The following is a 23503-nucleotide window of genomic DNA, read 5'->3' as shown; positions in this document are numbered from 1 at the left end:
AGCCATCGAGCGGAAATAAGTGTGTCAACAGGTGAACTAAAACGCTCCCAAGAGCATTTCATCTCATGACCAGAGGATAAACACCAACATGACCGCCCAGGATTCAATAATTGCATCAAAATTCAATAAGACTATCATCTCATAATCGTATCCAAATTCGGTAAGGTCTCTCATTCTGGGAAAATCTTCTATAGGATTTGTCTCAATCTGACCCAACATCCATAACAAGAAGACATGATTCTTCCTGGGAAAGAGAACACTAGCCCAGAAGGAAATAAAATACTAGCACAGAAGGAAAGAAATCAAATTCCGACCCAGATAGAATTGTTACATTAAACTAACACGCACACCAGACACGGAAGGAGAGATTTCCCATAAGCTGCCATTAGCTAAACTTGATTAGTATCTAGAATGGGATCAGTACATCTCGCAATTCTAATCCATTGGCCGTTTTTTTTTTTCCCGGCGTATAAACAAAAAAAATTGTTTACAGCATTACTTCAGCTCAACAAATGGGCATGGTAAAAACTTTAATGAAAACCCTATCTGGGTTTAGCCGAAACTAATTATACCAAAAGAATGGGTAAAACAAGATTGGAAAAAGATGATACATGACATCCTGGAGCCAGGCTAAAGCTCCCGCCAACATCTATAAGACTGCATTCTTGCCCACCTCCCTTGCATGGAGCATAGACTACATATGTACAACCCCAAAAGAGCTTGCCGCATATAAACACGCACCCCCATCTGTAGATCTTTTCCATACATGGTGCAGTGGCCTGGAAGACTCATTATATTTTGAACAAGCCGCGGAACCCAGATTGAAGAATGGGCAACACCTGATATAGTGATATCAATGAATAAGTAAATGAATGATTATGGCAAATCACTTCAGCAATTGAAGTTTCAGGAAACGGAGATGTCAGCAATAACATACCAATCCTTGAAGCAAAGCAATGCTTTGCTCATCTTGGCCGCCAGACACTTGGAACTAAAACACAAGAAAGATAATCTGAGCCACAAATCTAGCAACCTCTCCAAACTCAACTCATGGTTCAATAATTATTACTCTAATAATGCCAATGCAAATGGTATATCATACAAACACGCACAAGAAACTAAGCCAAAAAAACAAAGTTGAAATAGCTAGCACAAAGGAAATTCTCAGTTTATATTACACGGGGAAAAAAAACAGACCATCAGAGAAAGACGATACCTCTTGAAACACCATGAAAGCCAGCATCAGGAGGTGGTCTATAAGGCACAGAGTTCCTGTGATGCATCGCCCGGGGAGGAAAATGCCACCCTTGGTTCATTGATCTTGTTTGCTCGCGAGGGGGTCCATGCGAACCATGTCCATGAGATGATTTGAGTTTGCCAGGGTATCTTGGTCCTAGACAGGCAAATAAAATGACCATGACATGTCCATTAAACAACTAACAAAGCAAAGTATCTACATGTCCATAAGGCCATACTAATATTTTATCTATGTTCTTTTTTTCAAGTAACAGAAAAAATTACATGTATATCTTGAGGCCATAAAACCAAAGGGGCAGCCACATTGGAACGAATCCTGCATAGCAAACAGTGACTGCTAGCAATCATCCACAAACCTCTAGCATCAGTTAAAACCCAAAGTGCTGTTTGTTGGGATTCGAACATCACCTGCTAGTTGCAGGATCAAGTTCCCCCGCCCGCAAAATATATATTCCAAAAAAAGGAATATATGTGTGACAACGTCCAACTGGACACAGAGTTGGATAGCTTCTCTTTGATTGTAAGGTCCAAAAACATCATTCAGAACCCAAAACTGTAATTACTTGAGAGAATTGTGTGAAATACAACATTTTCAAGGCCATATCGATAAATAACCACTGGATTTTAGTTTATACCTCTGTGTGTGCTTGCATGAAAGTGCAAATAACTATTAGAACTCACAATTTAAAGTTGTAATAGATTAATCATTTTTTTATCATTTATGTTCATCAAAATAGTTTCCTGTTTGCCATGTTTACAAGCTACATCGTATAGAATCAGAATATACTTGCACATTTTTACAAGCTACTTTAGAATAACTTCTTTTTTTGAAGACTTACCAGAATAACGGGGCGCAGGAAACCTCCAACTGTCACCGATCTCATAAGGAGCAGGTTTTATTCTCTCATGTTCATTGTAAAAGTTTCCACCATCGTTGTAAAAGTTCCCCCTATCAAAATTCCGTGCAGAATGCGATCTATGGGGATAGGAAGGTGGTGGATCATCTCTCCGGGACTTCATATGCTGGCCATTCTGAAAGTAAGAGAACTGATTTGATGGTGCAGGATGAGGTGGTCGTGGAGGCTCTGCCTTATGATGGAGGCTAGAGGTATCACTCGGAAGGTTATTTGCTGAACGTACATGAATGCCGGTAGAATCTAAATCCTGTGCTGGTATTTGGTGATCTCTACTTTTAGGAGCATGGTAATGCATGGAACTGGGAATACTTGAGTTCAGCCTTAAAGGTACCGATTGGTGGGCCAATTGCTGTTGCAAGTCATCCTGCATATTCTGCATATATTAGACTTATCAGTACAAGGGGTTTCCATTTCTTGAAAAGTTTTCCAATCCACAATTTTTGAGTGTGAAAAACTGAAAATATGTAACAAAATATGAAAAGACAAGTGTAAACTCACATAGTGCTTCGAATCAATGGCATTAGCATAGGGATCAGGCCTAGGGCGTGTAGGAGGAAGGGGGACAAGATTAGGACCTGGAGGTACAGGAGGAGGTGGAGGGGGAGATGATGGCAATGGCGGTGATGATGGTGGGCCATCCTGAGGCAGAGGGGGAGCATAGGGCAATTGAAAATGCTGTTCAAACCGATCTTGTGCAGCAATGACTGCAGGAGCACCATTGGTGGAATTCATCTCAACGTCGCAAGAGGGAGCTACATCCTCCATTTCAAGCTCACCATCCACCTCTTCCAAGATATGTCTATGCTTTTCTGTAGCAGGAATTGCCTCCATTTCTTCAGAACCTTCAGAATTATGTTCAGGGGTAACAGCCTCAAAAGTCCCTCCATCAGAATCACTTCCCTCATCCTTACGCATGTGGGGCATACAAAATCCAAGAAGCTGAGAACTTGAATTGCTGTGGCAAAAATATCAATCTCATTAAATGATAAATTAAAACAAATTATAAGCAATACAGATTCAAGGAAAACAAACCTTCCATATTCGTCAACCAGCATACCCTCCATGTCTCTAACAGGATCATCTAGAGCCCTTTCTGTCCTTGCTGAGCGGCGAGAATAGGGACCAGCAGAAGGAGGACCACTCCACGAGTCAAGGTCTCGCATCTGTTGGCGAATAAAATTCTCTGGAAGGATCCTTCTTTCCAGCCAAAGCCTCAAAACCTGCATAAAGTAAGCACATGGTTGTAAACCATAATCTGAAAAAGAGGAAAATATCAACAAACTTGTAGGAAAAGTTTTAAACTAACAAAGAAAATTCTTTCACTAGCCTTTAAACATTGTCTTCGATTTTCCTGTGCAATACTTCCTGGAGGAGCAGTAGCTAACAGTAGACGGGGTAGCACTTCTTGAATAGCTGAAGGATAAATACCACCAAAATCACCTGGAAATTGCACACGTAGCATCATTTCAGCGTAAGCAATAAAATAAAATGCATTTGTCCGACATCACAGCAAAAGAAAGATAATAAACCTACCTTTCAAACCACGTGAGAACTGCATAATAGAATCAACAAGGAAGAATATGTCCACCCTTCTGTGCAGGCTTGACTCAACTTCTAAATAACGAGCCAAAATTTCCACAACCTAATAAAAAAAGAGCATACACACAAAACATCAAGAAAATCATCACAAGTTCCAAAAATCAATTTCAGAATGTCACACTATTAAGAAATCATGAAGAAAGTTCAAGCAATCCCATTTCAATTAACGAGAACGCCTGACTGGCTCATTTTTGCGCTTCAAATGTTCAAATTCCAATTTTAACATAAGGCACAATTTTGCATAACGATAGTAAATGTCTTTCCCCTGAAGAAGTCACAAGGTATAATTCCTTTTGTTGACAAAAATTTAACATGTCATAGCATCCAACCTTATGATGCAAATTGATAGGAATCAAAGATAAACCTCCATTCATTTTGTTAGAATATGTATAAATGATGTGAAACGCTCCAGCCCAACAAGTAAACTTATTGGGTTAAATGGCGAAGTAACTAATCTTAACACGGTATTGGAGCAAGAGGTCTTGGGTTCAAATCTTAACTTATGCAATTAAACTCCCATTTGTTGTTGCCCCAATTGTGGGCCTTTGTGTGTGTTTGTTGTTGCTCCAAGTGAGGGCCTTGTGTGAGAGTAGCCCTAGTGTTGGGCCTCATTTATTGTGTAAGTGTTGGGACATCGGATTGTCCAACCCACACGTGAAGGGAAGTGTTAGAACATGTATAAATGATATGAAACGCTCCAAACCAACAAGTTAACTTATTGGGTTGAATGGCAACGTAACTAATCTTAAAACATTTCATAGGCAAATGATTAAATACCCCAAGAGCCAAGATCAAATCATATTTTGAAATTTCATTAGTTAAAACTTCAAAGAAACCCTAACTAGGGTTCTGGCTCAAGTAGGATGAGGAACAAATATGATGTGGTATACAACATAAAAAAAATACTTATATAGATAGATCCTAAAGACAAAGAACTACTGATTAAAAAGACCTAAAAATGAACATCTCAATAACTTACTTTTTAATTGTTCATGTGGCAGGGGGAATGATTTTGCCCCTTGAATCAGTGATATCTTAGAACATGTTGTCATTTCTGACATGTATTTGACAAACCACGAGTTTGTATGCACTAGATATAGATCATTGCTAACATTATTACAATAATTATGCATCAAAGTTGACATTTGGGTTAATATGCAACCACAAAGTTTCATGCTTGTTCAGTAATAAGATTCCCCTTGACTACAGTAAGAGTACCTATTCTTTCCAGAAGAAACGCCATACATTTCATCAAAAACAGAGAAGGAATATTAAATTTTGAGGCGGTGAAGCTGAAGCAGAGCTTACGTTGGCAGCAACAAAAGGGAGGGATAAAAACGGAGTAAATATTCTCTGTGGAGGGTTCCCTCTAGTATTCAAAATCAAGCATGAGACTTTCTGGATCTCAGTTTGCAAGACATAAGAAGCACCAACAATTATTTTTTCTTCTTGAAGTATACGTGTGGCACCAAGGTTAACCTCAAAGGGGAGGGATAAAAAGGGAGTAAATATACTCTGTGAAGGTTCCTTACTTCTTCTTGCATTCAAAATCAAGCACGAGACTTTCTGGATCTCAGTTTGTAACACGTGAGAAGCACCAAAAATTACTGAGACTTCTTGAAGTATAGGTGTGGCACCAAGGTTACTTCTCTCATACAAAATCACACACGAGTCGTTGTCAATCTCAGTTTGTTATACACTAGCAATTTGTAAAATGCTAGACGTCCTAAATATTATTTGGAAGCTTCTTTTCTGCATAAGGGATGACACCCCCTTCTTTGATTCAAAGAAAAGAAGATTCATCTCAAGGAAACTCGTGCTGCAGTTAAAGCCTTGAACAGTTGAAATTAATTCAAAGCATTAAAACGTGATACCATTCCTACATTGCATTTTAAAAATTAACTCTAAAAAGCATTTCCATTCCCCAGAAACTTCAAACTTGAATCAAAATATTGCACATTCAATTTACGAAGTAACTACAGGTAAAATTAATAAGATAATCTTGGTATTCATCTTATTCTTCTTATGTTTCAGGAGATCTTAGAGACTTTGCAGTATTTGCATTTGATAGTTGAACTATTTATATTTTTAATTTACTCTTTGCGCACATTCTTCCTTTTTTTGTCTCTCTTTTTCAAGCAGTTAATTGTACTTTCCCCGTCCCATGTACTTTAATTTTCAACTATGTCACTTTTATTAAAATTCATTTTTCATCAAAACAATACAAAAATTAAAGCCGAATCAAACACTGTAAACTTTGGAGTCCTGATCCATCCAGAGAAGACAAAAGCAAAAGATCACAAAAAATTAAAGCAACATAATCCTACCTTGGCAGAGATACCCAGCTTTGCACAGTCAATAGCTATACGAGTTGCGCGACCAATGCTCTCCTTCGTCCTGGTCAGTGTTCCAAGCATTGCCTCAAAAGACGATAAAGCAGCATGTGCTTCAGCCGTACTGCTAGACCTTCCAGCTGACTTTGGTCTGTGAGACATCACCAATTCACTTTTTTCTTCTTCATCAGTAACCAAATCACAAATTTCTTTCTTGTCTTGTAAATGAACATTTGGACTACAACAGCCATTGTTCGGAACAAAATTAGCACTTTCTGATGTAGACATGTGACAGGTTGACGTATTGGGGGGAGACATCCGTGCAGGAGAATCAACTCCATCAGCAGAAGATGGACTTGACCTGACACATGAGACATCCTTTCCAGGCTCAATATTATTAGAAATGCAGACAGAACTTGTACCCTTTTGTCTCACACGATGACCATCATCCTTCACAACCTGATACCTAGAACAAAAGAGTACATTGGCCGTGGAAATTTAGAATAAAACTATCCAATGATAAAAACTGTTCAAGTCAAATAAAGCATAAAAGCAAAATCCAATAGCAGCTTTCCATTTGATGACTAAAACAAAAAAAAAAAAACAGGAAATATGGAAATTATCTTTAGTTGAAGTTCATGCCTTACATGTCCAGTACAGTGCTCTAGTACATACAGCCATTGTAGAGATGCTAGATACAAAAATGAACATATTGTAAATAAAGCCAGAGCAATTGGAGAGCTTCGAGAAACTATGATAAAAATACCTAGAACACAAACTTACATGTCATTAACCACGCTGTTTTCATCAATTTGAGACCTTGAAGACACGGTGTTTGAGCAAGCAGTACCCTCTCCACACAAATGGAGAACTCTCTTACCATTTCGACGTGAAACTTTAGGAGCCCCATCAGTCCTTGAGTCAGCATCTACGCTAATCATAGAATTTTCCAAAACATCTTTTTTTTTAGCAGGATTCACAGCTTCAAACTCCATAAAATCAGTATTTTGAGAATCACTTTCATGCTTCCAAGTCAATAACTGATCTTGTGAATCAAGTTTAAATCTTGGACTATCTTGCCTTCCTTCAAGATTTGGTGACCCATGTTCTGCACTTTGGGTTTTGATTCCAATCTGAGCATTGGGAGTGTTGAAGGTTACACTACTAAGTGCTTTGCTGTCAATAGAGCGCATAGCCTCAGGAGAGTCTTTGCAGAATTTGGATTTTTCAATATCAGAGCTATCAATGGGTTGATTGCACGTGTCTGTTTCAACTAAAGATTTGGATGAATCCTCCAAAGTGTTCGAACTCAAACAAAATTCAGCACTTTTTCTAGGAGAATCCATACCCTGCTGCTCCAAATTATTCCCTTCTTTAGATTCTATTACTAAATGAGAACATCTCTTCATTGAAGGAACACAGCAGCCATTAATTGAAGTTTTCAATGTTGATGATTTACTAACACATGATAGATCATCTTCAGCAGCAGCATTAGCTGACATAGCCTCCATAGCACGATGAAGGCGTTTTGAGGGAGGTAAAGTAGCCTCACCATCTGCTGAACAGTAGAACGATTGGTTGTCGTTAACTTTCTGGAGCTGTGGCCCATTTCCAGGAATTTGAGTTGAATCCCTTGAAGGTGATCCATTATCTGAGGGTCCCTTCACTGCACATGAATCTCTAACATCCGGACTATCATCATTGCATTTTAATGAAGGGGCAATTTCCACTGATGAACTGACTGTAACTGTGGTCAAGGAATTTTCAGTCCACGAAACACTAATGGGTTCCCCATCCTCATTTGAAGGTTTACCCATTCGAACCCTCGCTCGTTTTAATAGGGGCAGGTGCTCATCTCCATCATCTCTGAAGTGCCTCCCATTTGAGTTTTCCCCACCATTTTGTGAATTCTGACCGGGATCATGCACCACTGCCGCTAAATCTGGCTCCATGTCCAATCTGGCAGGAGGCTCAACTGTACCATTAGCCGCACGCTTTCGAGTTGGTTTTCTTTTTTTCTTAAGGACAACTGCCTTTACTTGAAAATCAAGCCCTTTGCTCAACTCAACATCTTCCTCCAAACATTCAACATCTATCTCAGAATGCTCAAGTTTAGAACCAGAAACCATTGTGCTGCCTTCATTCAAACTCACAGCTTCTGAATCAACTGTAACAATTTCAGAAACATTGTCTTCACTGCTAAAATTCGAAACAAAAGCAGATGAATCCACATCATCACGTTCAGAAGCATCTGGTGATTTCCTTGTTCTCTTCTTTCTTTTTGAAGGACCATCCTCAACTAGGTTAGCTGATATATCTCCAGCAGGCCTGCTGACATCGTTACATGGCAGCGTAAGGCTTTGCAACTTACACGATTCTACCTGCGGGGAAATTCTAGACCGCTGAACTGATTGTGTAGATGCCTTCTGTGTCACAAATTTTCTAGATCGTAAACCCCCAGAGCGTTTCCGAGAAGTGTAAGTAGTAATAATAGGTACCGCATTAACTGAGGCTTTATCAGCTGGTTGTCCTGATAAGGTATCTTTATCAGGCAAAGCACCTGTTTCTGCTACAACTGGAGTATCATTGGTTGTACCTGGCTTATCCACACCCGCACTAGAATCTAAAGTTTCTAAAAGCATATCATGAGTTTCTTCAGCAATTTGTGCCAGGTCCTTCAACCCGGTTTCAGCTGATGAATCCACAAGAATGACACCATCTTTCAGAGCACCTTTATCACCACTAGCAGGACCATCAACTTGGTCATGTTGCTTTAACTTCTCATAACTGTCAATTATCTCCTGCACTGCACGAACAAAATCTGCACCCCTCCCTTGACGCTTAACCAAAAGGGATTGCTTCTTCTCCTTCGTAAATGCTTCAACATCAGCAGGACTGCAGAAAGCTCTGCACGATACAAAGCCATTTGAATAACGCAAATAACCATCCCTCTTCAAATCAGAGCATAAAACATGGATGACCTAGAACCAGAAAAGCCAAATAGATATCCAACAGAACCTAAACAAAAATAACTAATAAGATTTTTCAGAAAAAAGAAACTGCAAAAGAAAAAGAAATATTTAAGTGCTCTGCACTCCTCAGTTTTTTGCTTATTTTTCTAAATTCTTTTGGGTGGAAGGGGGAAGGAGTGTGTCGGAAAGAAATCTCACTATTGAAAATCTTCATAAAATAGGAATTACAATAGTCAAATGATACTTTGTTTGCAAAGAGGTACGACATTCGGCTAACCATATTACCCTCCATTGATTAAAAAATGGTTGAAAAGATTTGGAAATATGAGTCCCCCGTAACAGATTTGTCATGCACAGTGTCCAGACCGGCGCAAAATGGGCATAATGTTAACTGTTAAGCAGTCAAATTACACATAAGGCGTTGGAAACTTGGAATGATCACAAGGCATTAATTCCATTGGCTATATGTTAGATAATTTAAAAGAAAAACAAAAATTCTAAAAGGGATGAGGAGCATTCAATGTTGACACCGTGGCATAGTTGGCCAAATACTGTTATTTATTGGAATAGCAGGCAACATGATCGAGAAGCTAATTTACTATTGGATGCAACTGAGTCTTTGTCCTGTAACCACATCCACTGAGATTAAGTGGTAAGGCAGCTACCATTGACCTGCAAGATGCAGGTTCTAATCCCTCTTCCCACATTCAAAAGAAAAGGAACAAAAAATTCAACTGTTTCAACTATTTTCCTTCTTCATGCTGGAAGAAATCTCAATTGTACGTTTCTTTTATTTGTAACTTGAATCTAAGGTGAATAAACTTCCACTTTATGAGCATGCAGCCTTCACTATTGTGGCAGGAAGTAAGACTACAAGATAAAAATGAACCTAAATACTCATCCCACCCTACTGTACAAAATTAACAAGCATCCAATTATTGGAAGACATGAAACACTGTTAATTTATCATACATGAAACACTGTTAATTTATCATACATGAACCAATTGACTAAATAGTTATGAAAGTTTGACTTTCAAGCCGAACTAAAAGAGCAAAAAGTGCATAATTTCGACCTCACTGTTTTTGGTAAATACAATTTGGAGACAACAAAGTACAGCAGCAGTATATCAAAGAGATGCGCCAAAAGAAACAAAATGAACTTTGAAACAGAAGCAATCAAAGGAAAACATCAAATAGCATCTTAAACATCAGAAGTGTGAAACTAGTACAAATTTCTTCATATTTAAGATTTTCATACTTTCAGAGGTCAAAATCTCCTAAGAATGATAGGATGCAGATCTAAGACCTATCACAATGAAATCTACACACTTCAAGAACTCAACTACACTCGTTTCCAATCAAGTATTTAATCGTACAAAAACATATATTAGCCAGTATAGTCAGAGGTGCACCTAGACACTCAGATGACATGAGGCACGCCCAGAGCTGCTCGGAAATCTCCGGACAAGGAGCCTTTACTCAGGCATTGCCTAGGAAACTGCCCTGGTGCCTTGCGCCTCAACTACGGGCGTGAGCCCGGATGAATTTTTTTTGTTTGCAGCTGTTTGAGACTTTTTAAAGCTATGACAATATTTAAAGACCACAGTTGCTCAGGATCCACATAATAAATTCAAGAACATAACTAAAATTGTTGCCATTGGGCCCATCGTTACAAACTTACAATTCAAAATTTTGAGCTGGACCGTTTTTTAGCATTTTCAAGACAAGAAATGCTTAACTGGGGAGCCTTAACAAAGCCATGCACAAAACAAAAATTAAAGCCAAAAAGAAAAAATGCAAGCATGATAAACCTAAAGTTTCCTTTCTACTAGGGATCATTGGAACCACTAAGCCAGTCCAAAACGACAAAGAAGAATAAAGAAGGAAAAACAAGACCACTGTGTTGGTAGCATATATCTTTATAACAGTGCCTATATCTACATTACTTTATTATAGCAAAAAAAAAAAAACCTTAAAGCGTATAGATCTCCATGGGTACTCACATTTGTTGGGTTCCAAAGAAGTGAACAAGTACTTTCTTCCAATCAGCTGAATATCCCCACTTCTCTGGCTCACTAACCTGCCAGTAATAACCAACTTCGATCAGGTTCTTTTAGCTTCTTTGCAATGTTTAAAAATCACATTCTAATCAATGAAATAGAGTAGGGAAACAAAGAAGCTCCTTATTGTCTAACAGTCATCTTCCCAGCCAATTGCAAACGCGCCTAGCATGAGGTTTTAAGAAACCAAAGAATCCCCAATAAATTTACAGATTACTTTTGAAGTTCTTATTCAGATCCAAAAGGGCACGTCCCCAAACCATCTTGCATCAAGTATAAAACCGCCCCAACACAGAAAACAGCACTAATACACCAAAATAGAAACAGGAGGATTCGCACAAAAAAAAAACCCATCTACATCATGTAAATAAAGATATATGAGGATATAGCTCAGTGTTACGTACCGTGGCAGGCCAAGCAGGGAACCCTTTGACTTTGGCAAGAACAAGATCACCAACCTTCCACTGGCGGCAAGCGGCCGCGGCTGCCGCTGTTTTGGAGGCGCCTTTTCTGCGACTCGGTGCCATGCCGTCGCGCTTCCACACTAATCAAATTAAAGCAGGCAATTGGAGCACTTCTCGAAACAGAAACCCACAACTACGCCAAAATCGTCCGCAAACGGGACACTTGGGCACTGTTTAGGGTTTTCGGAACTGGATATGGCGAAGCAATTATCAGGCATTGAATCGCACCAAATCAAGAGAGATACAGAGAAAGAGACGAACAGTGACTCCGTAGAAACCCTAATTTAAAGAGGGAGGGAGCGGAGTTTGAAGAGTAGCATTAATTTACACAACCAAGGGAATGGAAAGAGATATTGAGTTTGGTTGGGGGGAAATAGTGCTACGGTGCGCGCCAGTGTGTAGGTTAAGAACTGCTGGAGTGTTCTAACGTGCGCCAAAGAGTCTGTGCGCGTGACATCGTATGATCTACCGACTAAACTAGACTACCCATACCTCGTTGTTGACTGAACTCTGAGTTCTGCATTCTGCAATTCCAGTTTGACTTTTATTTACTTTTGTATTTTTGTTTTTTAAATACTTATTTTGTGTTCTGTGGGTCTCATATGGGCTGGGCTCAAGCTTATTCTGATTTCAGACAACCTGGTGGGCTACATTGTTAAATAGCCCACCCAAATCTGACTAACTTGTAAACACATTGGAGTTATAGTTATTGCAGGTGTCCGAATCTACGACAAAGGAATATTCGAAAGGACCCACTAACAATAAGCAAAATGAGCAAAGGTTGACAATTAGAGACCTTGGACATCACTAGGGTGCCAATCAAGACAGTAATAATCGTGATGGCAAATATATATATATAGTATGCGTTTTATCTGTGAATGTTCCCTGTAGAAAAGTTTGGGGTTAAAGTTGCTTGTAAGTTTATGAAATTTATTCCTTCAGAAGGAAAAGAAAGATGAAGAAGATCCCTTTTGGCCGTGAAAGATTTTGGTTTAAATAGTGTTTTTGTGGGGGGGGGGCGTGTGCCTTTAAGTTGTAGGAGGCTTTGGTCAAGGGTATCATTAGAGAGAGTGTGTCAATCGTAACAGTGACGCATCAGTAGTATTGGGACTGATCGCTTAGTCTGATATTCTGATGAAAGAGACATAATGATTAGAATGATAAATCCAATGATATTTTTGTATTCGAAGCAAAAATGAAATTCATCGCGATCGAAAATCAAATGTTTATAGTTATATGATCGTCTAGAAATGTCATGCTTTTTTCATATTTTATTTAATTTTTATTTTAAATAAATTGAATTTTTCATACTAAATACTACACCTTTATAATTTTCCCACAATTTCCCAAAAAAATTTGGTGCACCAAAATACCAAATTGGGCACAAGGTTGGCGGATCTTCTTCATTATTCAAAAGTCAAAGTCTCAAACCGACCATATTCAAACTTGGATTCGGTCAAAACCTTAGAACCAATCTCTCCCTCTCTCTCTCTTAAAAGCCTCTTCAAAACCCTGAAAAATTAAATTAAACGCAAAGAACAGAACAACATCATAGGACATCGGATCGATAGCTAAACATGGCAGCTTTGTCTATGCCATATTGTTCCATCAAGAGAAGAACGGTTTGCGAGGGCAATTCGGTCATCACAAAGACAATTCTCTCCCGCACAGTGAGTTCAACGGCGATCAGAAGCCTTCGACCGGCTTCCCGCATCAGCATGCCAATTGCGATAAAAAACGTCGACGTTTTACATCGTGATGTATACGGTGCGTTTAAGATTAAAGATGAAGGTTTGGAGAAGGAAATGCAAGGGACAATACAGAGGTTGGAGGAAGTGGTGGAGAGAATTAAGGAGTTGGAGATGCAGAAATTCATGGGTAGAGTAAGAGGAACTGAGTTTGAGAAGGACGGTGTCGTTTTAGCGGAGACCATGAGCCAGGAGATCGCTTGCAAGTTCTTAGAGAGCCCCATAAAATACTTGAGAAGTTGTAATGGAAATCAGGATGAGAAGCTAAAAGATATCAATGTTCTTGTAGGAATTCTTGAAAAATCCACGTTTGATTCCAGATCTTGTCCATGTATTGGAGTTAAGAACCCATAATTTGTTTGTTAATCATTCATTGACATATTCTTTGATTGTTAAAAAGTCCAACTCTAGTTTCTCGACATCATATCTAGGGATGTAAAGCGGGCCGGAATTGTGTTATTGTAAGGTTGAGACTTCTAATGAATTCGATTTCATTTGAAGCAATATCATTATAATCACGCATTGGGTTTTGATCAAATTTACTGTGGAAAACTTATGTGCTCATGGACTTGACAGTCCGAATTTATGTCCATATCGAATGTCCAAACGACAAGCTTAAACAAATGGTTATACAATAGAACTTGGTTTTAACTAAGAACAAATACAAAGGAAACAAAATTTTAAATGGCCCCTATACATGAAATTGTGCTATTAGAAATTTTTTGTGTGTGTATTGTGGGATGTCTATTTTGTGCATCACTTTGGGATTCTCAATATTCTTCATAAAGATAGTTTGTCAAGTCATAAAACAGAAGGGAGTTAAAAATAAATCACAACCCTAAGTTCATGGTGATTTAGTATTATCATCAAATGTTAAACAATTTAATTCCTTTGATTTATTTCATCTATTCCAACAAACAAAGCCAGGATTGGGTATCAACAACTTTTATTGCGCATTATTAAGAATAAATGATAAAATATTACATTAGCCATACTAGAAATTTCCATTAAAAGAATTTAAATGCAAAAAATACTTGGTTTATTTAATGGGCTAACTATGAAGTACAGACTTTAGACAGCAGAGGACAACTTTGAGAAATATGCTTGTAGTTGTAATTGAACACTGTATACACATATGACTTAACTCAATCGATTGTCAATCATACCACCTGTCCTTAGTTAGCAAAGCACAACTTGTTTCTTATTACAAAAAATAATAAGAAGTATCCCAGTATTTTTTTGTCTCAATTATTATTCTAAATGTTGAGATGCACACATGATCCACGTTAAATTGTGGGTCCCACATACTCCACATGATTCATGTGAAATCGTGATCCGTATGAATATGAAATTATGTACGTCCAATATTTGGGTAGTTGAGACAAAAAGGAATGAGATCCATAAATCTGCTGCTACCACAAACTGCATTTATTTGGTAACTTATTTTTCCCTGTTAATGGTGATTCTTTTCCCTTTAATTTCGATTGCTTACATGGGAAGATCTCAGCCACTCTCTTTTACACGTGGCAGTCATCGCAAGAGAACAGAAATAAAAGGGCATTTTCGTCAGTGCGAGATTCAAATGTTTCCTATACATGTGATTTGCTGCAACGGCGCAAAAGCCAGCTCTGCGTTTCTTGCCGCCATATCACGCTACTGTTTGCCATCTCTCATTCCCAAAAACATCGATCAGCAGCACACATTCAAAGGGAAACAAAAATCAATATTTCACGATTCATTTGTTTGTTTGATTTTTCATTCTGGTTTTTGCTGAAAAGCCACATTGTCAGGTACGCTTTCCGTTCTCACTCTCTCTCTCTCTCTGTGTTCTGTTTGGTTACCGGGAAAATCGAGAACAATGCGAATATAGGGGGTCTGTTGATAAGGTTTCATGTTTCAGAAACTTAACCGCAGGAGCGCTGGATTTTGATATTATCGGTTTTCTTTATCTTTTTTTCTCGAGTTTTTATCGGGAGACAAACAGAGGGAAACTGATAATTGGTTTTATTTTTTTTATGACATTTTATTTGATGGATTTTAATCTTTCTGTGGTATTTTTAATTGAAATCTATAGAACGAAATCCAAATGATGCTCGAGAATCATCTCAGACTATGATTTTTCAGGTACCCGTATGATTGCCGTAAGATTGTTTTGATCGAATTCTGCGTTCTGAATTTAGGTTTTGATTTACGGAGCAGTGCGGCTTTAGGTACATCTCCATTGCTCTTTCTCCATTCTATTCTTAAAAATATGGCGCCTTAGAATATAATATCTTAACTTGTTGCATATCATAAGGTCGATATGGACCCGATTTACTTCCAATACACGTACAGTCTTTTGTGTTGCATATCAGAAGCATATGCGTTATTATTCTCCATCCCTGACTGTTCTTTTGGGAACTTAATTGTATATACACAAGGACACATATATGCTCATGTACCTGAACTCATACAAATTCATATATGAGTATATGTTGTTAAGCTGTTGCTCCTTGCATCATACCCTTTGTTGTTGATTTATAGATGGATAACATGATGTGTGGTTCTAAGTGACTTGTGTGGACAAGAAGCGTGCTATTTTTGCCTTGCTGCTGAGTAATAAGCAGAAATTCGTAAGCATTGTTGTTATAAGATTCCGATACTTGATATCAGAAATTTGGAATGTTCTCTCAACATGAGAAGATTTTAAACTTCAATTCATATCATGATTATGCAATCAAGCTAAACTTGGTATCTGATAAAATTTTGAGTACGCTCAAAAGGAAATTGGTTTAATCAGAAGAAAGGGTAGCATATATATTCAGCTTGCTTCTTCACATTAATACACTTGACTTCTAACTTTTCTTCCTACATTTATTTTAGGATAAGACTCCTATTATTCTTCAAGTTCAAGGAAACGGATGGCTGGCCTTCAAGATATTGGTCTTTCCGCAACTATCAATCTTTTGTCTGCAATTGCATTCCTCGTGGCATTTGCAATATTGCGGCTTCAACCAATAAATGATAGAGTTTACTTTCCAAAATGGTACTTGAAGGGAATAAGAGGCAGTCCAACCCACTCTGGAGCACTTGTGAGCAAATTTGTCAATTTGGATGCCCGAACATACATTAAATTTCTGAATTGGATGCCAGCAGCTTTAAGAATGCCAGAGCCAGAGCTTAGTGATCATGCAGGACTTGATTCTGCTGTTTATATACGGATTTACCTTCTGGGGTAAGTCTTCCTCTTATCCTGTATCTTCTCTTTTCTTTTAGAATTTTTGAACTTTTTGGTTATCTTCATGGGATGCTGTGTCAATCCAGAATTTTGTCCATGTTCTTCAGTATATTTTTCATTATGTATTTATCTCTTATTCCTTTTCTTAGAGTTCCTTCTTATAAGCTTAATGCGTAATTGCGTACAAGAGTTCTCTCCTCCCCTTGACCTCCTCTTTGACTATTTATTTTATTTTATTGTATCACTGCTTATAAGGTAACAAAAAAGTACTCCCATGTTTCTATTCTACCATGGCAAGGATTCCATTGTAACAATGACTAAGTGATTTGTGAAGGATTATTTCTAATTGCATTTTACCTGGAAATGAGTCAAATGGTACATATAATGGTATAAGCATATTAACATCTAATATGCACTATTTTCTAGATTAATATCTAATATGGTGACATTTCTGTACAGGTTGAAAATTTTTGTCCCGATAACTTTACTCGCCTTTTCCATTCTGGTGCCAGTCAATTGGACTGGAGACACATTAGAGCATGTCAAGGATTTGGTGTTCAGTGATATTGACAAGCTGTCAATCTCAAACATTCCATCCGGATCAAAAAGGTGAAATATTAATAAACTGCCATGCCTTGTTAGATCTTTAATTTTTTAGAATATAATCTGATTGTTATTTTGTAGAAAGTGTGACTTTGTCATCCATGTTTTCCTGTAGGGAGATGTCTCCGGACTCAATAGTATTGTTAAAAGGAGAATGTGGTTTTCAAATTAACTTTAGGTTGCATTTTGTTACCATCATTGGAATGCAAACTTATGCAAAATCAGAAATCCTGAAATTTTCTTTTGTTAAGTCGTAGGTGTAAACTGTTGGATCTGCTTCATTTGGTTGTACGAGACTGACAATGAAAAGGCACCTGTCTTTACATGTAGAATTATGGAGCCAGGTCTAGGAGGGTTGACTTTTTGGAGTAATATATACAAGTCATACAAGAGTTTCTAGCATTCAGTTTTATCTGTTCAATGAATATCCAGGATCTTATGCTTTGACTTTGAGTTTTCAACTTGCAAACTTATGCTGATTTTATTTGACAAAGAGAATCTTATGCTATGGCTTTCCAGGTTTTGGGCACATGTGGTAATGGCTTATGTCTTCACAGGTTGGACATGGTATGCTCTGTACAAGGAGTACAAAACAATTGCCACAATGCGGTTGCAATTTTTAGCATCAGCAAATCGTCGACCAGATCAATTTACGGTGGGTTTGTCAGACATTTTGTTATGTTATTGTCTGTGCAGTTTAGTTTGAAGGCATCTATTACTTGCTGAACTTATCGAAAATTTTGACATTGTGCCGGATACTCAATCTTATTATTATTGTTAGTGTCATTGTTAGGCTGTTCTCCGGCTGGAAAATTATTTTTTACATCTTATTGAAAGAATAAGAAAATTTTTGAAGAGGACGATTTTCAATTCAAGGACCAGATCTAGATTCTAGACATAACCGGTTGGTAATGGATCGAATTATTTATGTGTGGTGGGGTGGTGCAAACATCAGTTTGGGGTGGAAATTGGAACATAAGACTTGTCAGGAGATAATGGGATTTACTCGTGGTAACTTTCAGATCAAGTTGTGTAAATTCACTGTTGGAAACAAGAAAAAAATTAGATTGACTGTCATTTGGGGACCACCTCACCAGTTTTGATGACATATTTGGCTTTAATTTTTTAGGAGTAACATGTTTTGTATTGCTTATCTGCTCCTGTTATTTAGAAATTAGCGTAAACAGGTGAAAATTAGGGACACTGAACTCAACCATAGTATTATTTTTTACCTTTCTATGTTCTGTGGTGTAAATATGCATAAATTCGATTTTTATGACAGATTTTTTACTCTAGTCAGGATTTGCTTTGTCAGATTTTGATTTAGTTTGTTCTTTCTATTGACCTCGATGCCTTTGGCAGGTCCTTGTGAGGAACGTTCCTCCAGATCCCGATGAATCAGTCAGTGAGCACGTTGAACATTTCTTCTGTGTGAATCATCCTGATCATTATCTCATGCATCAGGTACGCTTTTTATTTTCTGGCATACAAAATGTGGATGGCACTTGCCTTCCTGTAATGCCCCATGTGAATTTGACATCATGATATTAGGAATTAAGGTAATAATGATAATGGCTTGCTGCCGCCTTTACATTCCATCTAAGGCAAGCTATCCGAAACTTTGCTGTTCTAACAAGGAGATGTTTGGCGCTGCTTTGCTCATAGCAGCTTTTGCTAATTTGTATTTTTTTTTTTTGAATTTTCTTTGTTTAGTAAATAAGTAGAAGCAGGTAAAAGAAGTTGTGACAAACTCAAGTTAAGTAGCATATAGAGCAGGAAAATCTCAATCAAGACAGATAGATAGATAGAGAGAGAGAATCATTCTTGAGGTATAACCGTATAAGCATGAACATTTATGGCTTAGAAGTTTTTGAACTTATTAGTGACCACAATTTGGGATTATCTTTTAATGTTATGGTATTACCTACATTTAGTGTTTACAGCTTATAACATTTGCATACAATATTAGGTTGTATGCAATGCAAATAACCTTGCAAAGTTGGTTGCAAAGAAGAAGAGTTTGCAGAATTGGTTAACCTACTACCATAATAAAAATGAGAGAAATCCTTCAACCAAGTCAACTACAAAGGTATTTTCTTATCATGATCAGCTTTCAGTTTCCAGTATTTCTGCTTTGATATTCTTTTTTGAGACTGTCTACATTATTATTAGGTAACTTGTCTGTACCTCATTTTTTTTTATCTTATACAGACAGGATTTTGTGGTCTTTGGGGAACTAGAGTTGATGCAGTTGATTACTATACTTCAGAGATTGAAAAACTGAGCAAAGAAGTAAGCTCTGATATTTCTTTCCAAGATTTCGTTAATTATAATTATATTTCTGTTCAATCTTTGGCTAGGAAATGTATGAGTAGAAGGCACAAGTGACATATTTGCTGGCAATGGCATGTTATAGCTATTTGTGACAATTTCAGCAGCACAGATGATAGAAATTATGCCAAATAGTTTTTTTGTGAACGCTCAACTTTTTTTTTACCTTAAAAGTACGATCAGTGATCACTTTGTTGATAAACTCATTCATACTAATTATCTAGGCTGACTTCCATTTCTTCTTTATAGTGAAAAGGAAAAGGAGAATCATACTACGAATGAGGTTCTGATGTTACTTTTCTTTCCTGAAAAACAAGAAGCTATGATTTTGTTTAATATTTCTTGGCTTTTAGAGACTGAAAATATGATTGAACATTATTGACTGAACTGGGTGGTCAAAGAGCTTCTCATATTTAACATTCTTCTTTTTGATGGAGTTGCATGGAGAATGCTTCTCTCTAGTGTATATTCTGTTTCCTTGTTTATGTTTTTCGGTACTAAGTTGTAGTAGTAGTGCTGCTGGTGGTGGTTGTTGTTTTGATTGGTACGTCCCTTCCTCATTTCCTGTTTCAGTTCACATAATTTCTCGTGACCCAATTATGACATTTGGTTGCTGTTTTCAAAAATCTGATGGCCTAACAGCTATTCAGTTTGTGAAACCAGTACTAGTTCTCTTGTTAAAGTAGGTGAAGAAAAAGAAAGTAAAGGCAACCATGCGATCAAACAATCCCAAGAGTATTGTTTTCTTCTCTTGCCCTGATGTATACAGATGACACTTTTTTTGCAGGAAGAGGCTGAAAGAGTAAGGGTTTTAAGTGATCCTAAGGCAATAGTTCCAGCAGCATTTGTTTCATTTAAATCCAGATGGGGAGCAGCTCTCTGTGCCCAGACTCAGCAATCAAGTAATCCTACTATTTGGCTGACTGAATGGGCTCCAGAGCCACGTGATATTTATTGGAATAATCTTTCAATACCATATGTCGAACTCACCATTCGAAGATTGCTCATGGCCATTGGTCTATTTTTCCTGACTTTCTGCTTCATGATTCCTATTGCATTCGTTCAATCTCTTGCGAACATTGAGGGGATTGAGAAAGTTTTACCTTTCTTGAAACCTATTATAGAAACGTGAGTTCTTGTTTTATACTTAAAGCTTTCCAAGTTTTTTTTAACTTCCTCATTAATAGTCCCACCTTCCTGGCAATTTTATAATTTGGAGTGCTTTTTGAACAATTGTTAACCCAGACAATCTAACTTAGAGTTAGATGCCTCGTTTTAAATGATAGCCTTAGAAAATTAAACTTTGGTTCTGACTGACACAGTGACACCTAGGACCCATTAACAACGGGTATTCTTATTTTGCCGTTTTCATTTTTGAGGTGATAACATTTCAGCAATTGTTAATTTCTTTTGCAGCAAGTTCATGAAGTCTTTGATACAGGGCTTTCTTCCAGGGATTGCGCTGAAGATATTCCTTATTTTACTACCAACAATTCTGATGACAATGTCCACAGTAGAAGGATTTACGTCACTTTCATCTTTGGAGAGGCGATCTGCTGGAAAATATCACTTGTTTATACTTGTCAATGTGTTCCTTGGAAGCATTATCACTGGAACAGCCTTACAACAGCTTAAAAGTTTTCTTAATAAGCCCCCAACAGAGTATGTTGGTCTAATTAGTTGTTTATTAAAAGATGAGTCACTGGCTTGCGCATCTTTGTTTCTCATGGGTCTAAGTTGTTCTTACATTAACTGACATTGATACAATCGAACATGACACTTTGTGCTGCTCTTCCAGGATTCCAAGAATCGTTGGTGAGTCTATCCCAATGAAAGCCACTTTCTTCATCACTTATATAATGGTTGATGGCTGGGCTGGAATCGCCGCAGAGATCCTTAGACTGGTACCATTAGTAATGTTCCACCTGAAGAACACATTTCTTGTTAAGACTGACCAAGATAGAGATGACGCGATGGATCCTGGTTCCTTGGGCTTTGCTACATCTGAACCTCGGATTCAATTTTACTTCTTGTTGGGATTTGTGTACGCTGTTGTGACGCCCATACTTCTTCCTTTCATCATTGTCTTCTTTGCTTTTGCCTATTTGGTATTTCGTCATCAGGTATAATCGCTTACGGAAGTTGCTACCATGCTTTCAATATTCTAACAGTTATGAAAGATTTAATAGGAAACTTAGCTTAAATGCAGGATTTACATTCCTAATTTACACGACAAATTATTTCTGTTCTTTGTAGCATTTGTCCCTAGCATATATGATTTCAGTGTGCAGCAATATACTTTTCTTTGTATCTGAGGCCTATCCCTCATTGGACCATTTGTTTATTGTTATTAACCAGTAGTGTCAAACTTTCATAGTTGATTGAAGTTCAACTTGCAAAATATATCCAGACGAGTAGTACAATGGAATAGGAGGAGATCGTTCTTGATATCATATTCAAGTGTTAAACATTGAGGACCATAAGTTCAGTACATTGCAATATAGCTGCCATTACCACTTACTTTCAGTCCGCACTCTCTATTTTAGTTCCCAATAATTTCCAGCAGCATCATAACTTCACACTGTTTCAATTATTTTTATTATTTATATAACTTCTTATGTTCTTATTTTGCACCCTTTTTGTCAGATCATTAACGTCTATGACCAAAAATATGAGAGTGGAGCTTCATTCTGGCCAGATGTGCATCGACGCTTAATAATTGGTTTAGTAATATCTCAACTTCTTTTGTTGGGATTGTTGAGCACAAAAAAGGCCGAAGATTCAACACCATTTCTCGTGGCTTTACCTATTCTTACAATTTGGTTCCATAGATTCTGTAAGGGACGTTTCGAATCTGCATTTGTAAAATTTCCATTACAGGTCAGTGTCAAATTATCTTTTGGGTTGAGAATTGTTATGTTGCTGAAACTGTGTCAATGTTTTATTGACTGACGGTTATCTCTAAAATTATCACTTTTTTTCCTTCATGATAGTGAGAAAGAAGAGTGCGTAAAAACTGAAACATCCCTTGCTTGTTGACAAGCTTATTATCCTATCTGAGATTGTCACTATAAGCTAGCTGTTGTATTTAAATACCATCATGCAAACAATTTTGATTTTAGATTAAGGCAAAACAAAGCCTTTTTCATATACTCATAATCTAAACAAGAGATAATATAAGAGTGTATTACTATTAGATCTTACTTACTAGATTGGCCGTCCTTTGCTGCAAAACAATGGCACCGTAGGAGATGTCTTATACTTTGCATATGCTCTGCTGACAAATCTGATTGAACAATATTTCGTTTCTGTTTCTTTTTAATTCCCTTGGATTGTTTGTGTGTGTGCGGGTGCGCGCATAAGCCATACTAATCTTTATTTTGTGATCAATGACAGGATGCAATGGTAAAGGACACTCTTGAACGGGCTACAGAACCAAACCTAAACTTAAGACTTTATCTTCAGGATGCATACATACACCCAGTCTTCAAGGGTGGTGAACTGGACAGACCGCGGGTCATTGATGAGGAAGAGAACAGCCCCCTCGTGCCAACAAAGAGGACTTCTAATAAGGGTAGTAGTAGATATGGTTCTGATGTCAGTTCTGAAGCTGGTTTTCAGACCAATATTTAGCTAGCTTTAGTGGTTAGTTCTTCTTTTCATTTATGATTTTTTTCATGGAGGAAACACATCAGAATCCACATAAACTCGAGGAGCCATGGTGTCAAAAGAATTTTGCTTGAACCAAAAATTCTACTTGATCTAGATGTCTTTCTTTTTCTGATATTAAAGTTATCAGAAATCTGTTTTTCTGTGTTCATGGGAATGATAAATTCAGTCCTGGTTAATGCAACGTAGACTGCATAAAGATTTCTGGATCGATCAAGGTAGAGCATAGGCCAGGCTCATGTATGTGTTTTTCAGTCTCTGAAATGGACAGGAATAATCAAAGCTTCTTTCAAGCCATCCAAGAGGTATAAAGGATTTACAGCTTTCATGG

At 37.6% G+C, this 23503-nt stretch overlaps 2 protein-coding genes and 1 long non-coding RNA gene across 4 annotated transcripts; 1 reads left to right on the top strand and 2 right to left on the bottom strand.

Annotated features, from left to right (window-relative positions):
- Positions 1 to 307: 307 nt before the first annotated feature.
- On the bottom strand, positions 308 to 11956 carry LOC119983935 (protein HUA2-LIKE 2-like). Of its 2 annotated transcripts, none has more exons than XM_038827671.1 (12): positions 11545 to 11956; positions 11084 to 11160; positions 6890 to 9013; positions 6101 to 6572; positions 3708 to 3816; positions 3502 to 3614; positions 3207 to 3394; positions 2673 to 3129; positions 2097 to 2538; positions 1217 to 1393; positions 938 to 991; positions 308 to 839 (listed from the first exon to the last, which is right to left on the bottom strand). In XM_038827671.1, exons 1-11 carry the CDS (start codon positions 11665 to 11667, stop codon positions 966 to 968), a joined length of 4308 nt encoding a protein of 1435 aa, XP_038683599.1. In that variant the 5' UTR covers positions 11668 to 11956; the 3' UTR covers positions 308 to 839; positions 938 to 965. The 2 variants fall into 2 exon arrangements, with proteins under 2 accessions (XP_038683599.1, XP_038683598.1); XM_038827670.1 differs by having other exon boundaries at positions 2097 to 2547; positions 11545 to 11955.
- LOC119983936 lies at positions 1394 to 2085 on the bottom strand. Its single transcript, XR_005464802.1, has 2 exons — positions 1666 to 2085; positions 1394 to 1573 (listed from the first exon to the last, which is right to left on the bottom strand). It is a non-coding gene; the product is annotated as an uncharacterized LOC119983936 (long non-coding RNA).
- A 3042-nt stretch (positions 11957 to 14998) lies between the features above and the next one.
- Positions 14999 to 23448, top strand: LOC119984626 (CSC1-like protein At4g02900). Its single transcript, XM_038828665.1, has 13 exons — positions 14999 to 15142; positions 15477 to 15562; positions 16215 to 16566; positions 17029 to 17178; positions 17692 to 17827; positions 18535 to 18636; positions 19142 to 19261; positions 19384 to 19464; positions 20291 to 20631; positions 20920 to 21165; positions 21302 to 21626; positions 22150 to 22383; positions 22900 to 23448. Exons 3-13 carry the CDS (start codon positions 16253 to 16255, stop codon positions 23134 to 23136), a joined length of 2286 nt encoding a protein of 761 aa, XP_038684593.1. The 5' UTR covers positions 14999 to 15142; positions 15477 to 15562; positions 16215 to 16252; the 3' UTR covers positions 23137 to 23448.
- Positions 23449 to 23503: the final 55 nt, after the last annotated feature.

The sequence above is a fragment of the Tripterygium wilfordii genome, chromosome 18 (assembly GCF_013401445.1).
Source record: "Tripterygium wilfordii isolate XIE 37 chromosome 18, ASM1340144v1, whole genome shotgun sequence".
Lineage (NCBI taxonomy): Eukaryota > Viridiplantae > Streptophyta > Magnoliopsida > Celastrales > Celastraceae > Tripterygium > Tripterygium wilfordii.
This window is presented reverse-complemented; position numbering and strand designations above follow the sequence as displayed.

What these genes read in the sequence shown, in the direction of transcription:
- LOC119983935 (XM_038827670.1), bottom strand. Translation starts at nt 11,667, where the DNA reads ATGGCACCGAGTCGCAGAAAAGGCGCCTCCAAAACAGCGGCAGCCGCG. An exon ending in TTCTTTGGAACCCAACAAAT is followed by an intron (nt 9,014 to 11,083) that starts GTGAGTACCCAT and finishes TGTATCGTGCAG; the next exon opens with AGCTTTCTGCAGTCCTGCTG. An exon ending in ATCGAAGACAATGTTTAAAG is followed by an intron (nt 3,395 to 3,501) that starts GCTAGTGAAAGA and finishes TACTTTATGCAG; the next exon opens with GTTTTGAGGCTTTGGCTGGA.
- LOC119984626 (XM_038828665.1), top strand. Translation starts at nt 16,253, where the DNA reads ATGGCTGGCCTTCAAGATATTGGTCTTTCCGCAACTATCAATCTTTTG. An exon ending in ATACGGATTTACCTTCTGGG is followed by an intron (nt 16,567 to 17,028) that starts GTAAGTCTTCCT and finishes ATTTCTGTACAG; the next exon opens with GTTGAAAATTTTTGTCCCGA. An exon ending in CTTAATAAGCCCCCAACAGA is followed by an intron (nt 21,166 to 21,301) that starts GTATGTTGGTCT and finishes CTGCTCTTCCAG; the next exon opens with GATTCCAAGAATCGTTGGTG.